Source organism: Rhagoletis pomonella, unplaced genomic scaffold (assembly GCF_013731165.1).
Source record: "Rhagoletis pomonella isolate Grant_MI unplaced genomic scaffold, Rhpom_1.0 Rhpom_scaffold_00006, whole genome shotgun sequence".
Classification (NCBI taxonomy): Eukaryota; Metazoa; Arthropoda; class Insecta; order Diptera; family Tephritidae; genus Rhagoletis; species Rhagoletis pomonella.
In genome coordinates this window covers 3,898,177-3,903,666 of record NW_023458560.1, presented here as the reverse complement: position 1 = coordinate 3,903,666, position 5,490 = coordinate 3,898,177, and the positions used below count along the sequence as shown (strand labels likewise).

The following is a 5,490-nucleotide window of genomic DNA, read 5'->3' as shown; positions in this document are numbered from 1 at the left end:
ATGTTGTTGTGTAAATTATAAAATTACAGCATTCATTGATTTTGTTTAAATGTAGTTATATAATAAACGTTTATCCATGCATATGAAATCCTTTCCGGTGCGCTTGCATTATTTTGAGATTCTTTTGACATTCTGTGATTATTGATCTAACGACAAAAGAACGGTTGACCAAGTGCAGTGTTCTTTTCGTTACGCATCTCTTCGAAAAAACGGTTAATGTCAGCCTCAGTAACGACTTTTTTGCTAACAGCAAACGTTTGTAAATACTCTTTCAATTTATCTTTCATGTGGTTGTACTCGGTTATAGCATCTATTTGTTGTACTCGACCAATGGAGGCCAGTGCACGTATACCTTGCTCATATGTAGTCTCAGTAGCTCCACGTTGTTTGCCACGCTCTTCGTAAGATTTTGCTGAGTCTTCTATATCCAGCAAAAACTCTACCTTTTCCGATTTATAGAGAGTCAAACACTGAGAACATTGACACAATGCTGTACGCCAGTCATTACCCCAAAATGTAGCACCTGAAAATATAAAAGGTGTTAGTTAAATAGGAATTATTCTATAAGCAATAATAAAATTAACTAAACTTTGTTATTTTTTGAGAGCTGCTAAAGACCGTATTAGCCGGTCTTTACATGAGGCGATTTTATAGGCAACTTTTTGTTGAAAGCAACAATCGCCTGGTGCTAACGGTCTTTCACCTAATAGCTTTCAACAAATTTGTTGGACTGCCAATTTTTGATTCTCCTAATAGCCTTCAAAATCGCCTCATGTAAACACCGTATTACTTTGCTATTTCCGCCCAATTTTTGAGCTCAACAGAATTTAACCTTCCTGCACACAGGTGATTTGTGTCCCAGGCCTGGTTCCTTTTCATTAATTCTATAGGGTGCGTCTTTGAAGTTATTGAAAATATCTCTAGTTTAAATAGACAATATTCCACTTAATTTATTAAAAAAAGGATATATATATTTATTTCAAACCACAGTAGTAATTCTTATTCTAGTCCTTTAAAATGATATATTTAAAATGGGACTCATAAGAGATTTGGGCGCCCAAAACTATTATTGTTAAAATTTTAACTCAAAAAATTTTGAAAATTCGTCTTAGGCACACTTAGGCTCCGGGCCCATTGTGATGCCTCATGTGGGGTCAGAAGTTCCCAATCCCTCCTAAAACCAATTTGAGCTTTGCAGGAATTTTAGAAGACCCTTGATTTTATCGTTTATATCCTCAATGGTAAGTTTGGCGCCAGTTCATCGGCCTTCAATGTCGCAGTGCCCTGGAACCCATATCATCTTCGGGCGAAATAACTCATCCATCTCGTTAAGAGATGTGCGGCATTTCATGGCTACCATGGAGGTTGTCCACTGGCTGTCAGTGAAGATGTAGATATCAGCTTGGGATATCATATCACATTTTACCAGTTTTGTGGCTCGGTCGATTGCCATCAATTTCGCCTGAAAGACGCTACTGTGGTCCGGAAGACGAATGCTAAGGGAGATTCCCAGGTGTTCGGAGTATACACCCCACCAACCCTTCTCTCGAGCTTTAAACCATCTATGTATACATGGATGGACTCGCCACACCTTGGAGTGTCTCGTTTCCACTCTTCCCTTGAAGGTAGGAGGGTTATAAATGCTGTAGTGGGAGCAGGGTTCGAAAGGGCGTAGCCCACCAATCCGTGAAGCTCCGAAAACTACTTATTTAGACTATTCATAAGAATATCCGCAACGCTTGCAACTTGTTTGGCATGTAGATCTACCGAAAGAAAGCTCAGTGGGACACCAGTTATGAGTGTGGGCGCAAGCCTTTGGACCCTATCCATTTTTGAAGTCTACCCCTTTCCCAAGGGTGTCCCACCATACCAGTATGCCGTGATAGAGAATTGGCATAACTACCGCTGTGTATAGCCAGTGTATTATTTTGGGTTCCATCCCCCATCTTTTTCCTATTGACCTGCTGCAAGAATATAGTGCTACTGTTGCTTTGCGCACTCTATCTGCAATATTGGGCCACCATTTTAGTTTCCTATCTAGTATGAGACCTAGATATTTGATATCTTCCTCTACTTCAAGGGTTGTTCCCTCTAGAGTTATAGCATCAAGGTCGGGTATCTTGCGCTTCCTAGTGAAGAGCAGTAAGTCCGTATTTTCAGGATTTATTCTCAGTCCTCGCCTGTTGCACCATAGGGATAGTTTGTTTAAGATATCTTTGAATTAGGATCGGACAATGTTGGGGGTTTTTTTCAAGATAGCTATTAAAATATCGTTGGTGTATGCAATTGTTTTCCCACCAATATCTTCAAGTTCTTGAAGGAGGCTATGTTCCACAGAAGCGGTGAGATTACTCCCCCTGGGGCGTTCCCCTTTACTGGGAATCTCTTTATTTGCGATTCATCCAACCCTGCGCTTATCTCCAGTCCGGTTAGCATTCGTTCTATAAACGAGGTTAATGAGTGGCTTACACCCAAATTTACCAGCGATGAGATAATCTCCCCAGGAGATATGTTGTTGAAAGCTCACTCGAGGCACTAAGGCAGCGAGGGTGTATTATTTACAATATAGTGATCTTTCAATTGCTTGCACTAGGGAGTGGAGTGCCGTTTCAACTGATCTTCCTTATTGTAGGCATGCTGGGCAGTGTTGCCACTTGAAAAATTTTTAGGTACCAAAACGCCTACCAAATCAGTTTCCGAACTACCAAAATTTTTCATCATTAAAACGAGATTTCACGAGTTTGCGGGGGTTTTAGCTACACAAACTAGCAGTAAAAATTAGAACTACACATAATATTGTTTACAGTATTGGTTAATTATTCACACCAATCTTTAAGATTAAACAAAATAAATTCGGGCCTTTAAATAAAATAATTAAGTTATTGTATAAAAAACTGCTGTAAAATATGTTAATATCTTTGAGATTGATTTAATTCATATCAAAAAATCTTTTTTTGTGTGTGAAAAAAACAAAAGCATTTCAATAAAAAAAATTCCAAATTTGATTCAATTTGCATGCCCTCACCCTTTTTACCAATACACTCACACTTTGCAAATTGCCTATCACCAATTTTTCTTTCAAAACGTTAGGTAATTTCTTGTTAATTTCAACAGCTAATCGGTCATAGCTTTAGGAAGTGAGTTTTTGTTTGCAGAAAATTGTTTGCTTAATAAAATAAATAAAAATATAGAGTAATCTTATACGTGTAAGCAGTGTTTTGAACGTGTAAACTTAAATTAAGCGAACAAATTTTAATGTTCAATTTGGTTGTATTTTCAAAACATTTTTGCCTACCAAAAGCTTCATCAAACCAACCAAGCTACCAACGCGGAATGAAGCTACCAATTTTGGTCCAATTGGACCAAAACGGAAACGCTGATGCTGGGCTGCCGAAAGTTTGCTGCCCACCTTGTCTCTAATATGTCCATCTATTAGTCGCTCTAAAGATTTGAGCAAGAAGGACTAATCGGCCTAAAGTCTTTTGGTCCCGTGTGTGTTGTTTTTCCTTCTTTAGAAATGAAAACTATTCTTATTCCTCCCATTTGTGGGGTATTTAATTAAGTCGTAACACTGCCTGAAAAACGGGTACGAGTATGGGTGCAATCCTTTCTGCTGTATGCTGTAGGTCGGCGGGAATGATTCCGTCTGGTCCCGGAGACTTATACGGTTGGCGACTGTTAATGGCCCGTTTTATGTTCTCCGCAGTAATAAGGTTCGCTGGGAGGTCATCGTTATTGCCTGTTGTCCACAAAAGTTTGACATCGATAAACTCCGATCCCCGAAACACTAGTCTTTTCAAACCGTCTGAAACCCTTTATTTACATACTAGGGATATTGCGAATGTGGAATTTTAGACATCCGCGGATGCGAATTCGGATACGGATGTCTAAAAGCTAACATCCGCGGATGCGAATGCGGATGTGAAGTATTTTTAAGAAATAATTTAGGTAAGTAAACTTAATATAATAGATTGGTGCCAACACATATCGTCACTAGACACGAATATAGGCGCGCTAGAGTTTTGACGGCGAAAAAAGGCGGGGAAACAATTTTACGAAAAAAGAGGCATAAGAAAAACTTCGGCGAAGAAAAACATAGATTTATATCTGACCAAGAACTGTCACTTGAGCATCATTCCCAAAAAACGGTGACAGGTAATAAGGTCAATGGAAATAATGTCAATTGACTTTATTTCCCACCCTGGTGCGAAATAAAGTCAATTGACATTATTACCTTTTCAAAAGCGAAATAAAGTCAACAAAAATTTGGAAATAAAGTCATTGAGGCTATTTCCTCATTCAAATGGAAATAGCGTCAACAATGCTTAAAGTATGTCGATTCATAGAAAAAAATGTTGTTCTTACAATAAACATTGCCCCGTAAGTGTTGTTTTTTAATAGAAGAAAAAGGCTTTTACCAAATCCTCAATGTTGTGATATTAATCCACACACAATCATGAACTACCACCAAGTGATTCTATTAAAAAAAAATTTTAATTACGAATATGTAAAAACACGATGCGAAAAACTAAACGCCTGCGCACAGCTGGAATATGAGAAATATTTGAAGAAAGAGTGGAGAAATGATCCATAACTTGCAAAACATTTTTCGTTTCTACAAAAATAAAGCGAACACTATTAAATTGAAGAATCAGTACATGTCCAAAAACCCCGGAGGAGCACTGAAAGAATTCTGTGTTTTAAACTAGCATATTTTGAACGAATTCGGAATGTCTAAGGTGGAAAAGAGCCCAACTTTTCTATAAGGAAACAATTATAAAAAATGAATTTTCTTACACTGTATTTATGCCTCCGCCAGCAGTCAATTAAAAGCAGCTAAGGAGAACGACGACACTACTTATTAGATGGCACATTCAACGAGCCAATGTGCCAAAATGCGGGTATAAACAATTATTGATTATTTAATATCGGAACCGAGATCATATAAGTTAATGGATTGGTTTTCACACACTTTTGAAACACAAATTATATGCTTTTTTACTGCAGACAAGTTGTTGCCTCAAAACACAGCAGAAATCTTCCAATCAGGGCTGCCAACTCTCCTTAGTTATGAGGTGCCATACTGAGGATAAAAAAAGTGCCAAAATGTGCCAAATAGAAAAATAAAAGTGCGAAAAAGGTGTAATTCCTTTTAATCATTCACATTTAGCAATAAAATAAAGCCACATTTTCAAAACAAAAGTGCAATGATAAAATAAGATAAACCAGTCGAAAAGCCTTTATAAATTAGAAAATTTTAATTGAGCAAAAGAAGTGCACGCAAAGGATTTCACAAAACTGTATTGAAATATTATTTTTTTACAAAAGTGCCATTTTGTGCCAAATTGAAAAATTAAGTGCCATTTGAAGTAAAATAGGAACAAATGGCACGGTTTGAGCCAAGTTGGCATCCCTGCTTCCAATAACTTACAAATATAAAAATGTGAAATATCGAGGGCTTGAATTCATTAATACCCTCTATCGGCAATT

The 5,490-nt window shown here is 37.5% G+C and overlaps 1 protein-coding gene across 1 annotated transcript; it reads right to left on the bottom strand.

Annotated features, from left to right (window-relative positions):
- Positions 1 to 6: 6 nt before the first annotated feature.
- LOC118741533 (putative E3 ubiquitin-protein ligase UBR7) lies at positions 7 to 545 on the bottom strand (the record flags this gene model as incomplete). The annotated part of the gene is made up of 1 exon (XM_036473532.1): positions 7 to 545. A coding segment is annotated over one exon (399 nt), but the record flags the coding sequence as incomplete, so codon positions are not given.
- Between the last annotated feature and the right edge of the window lie 4,945 nt (positions 546 to 5,490).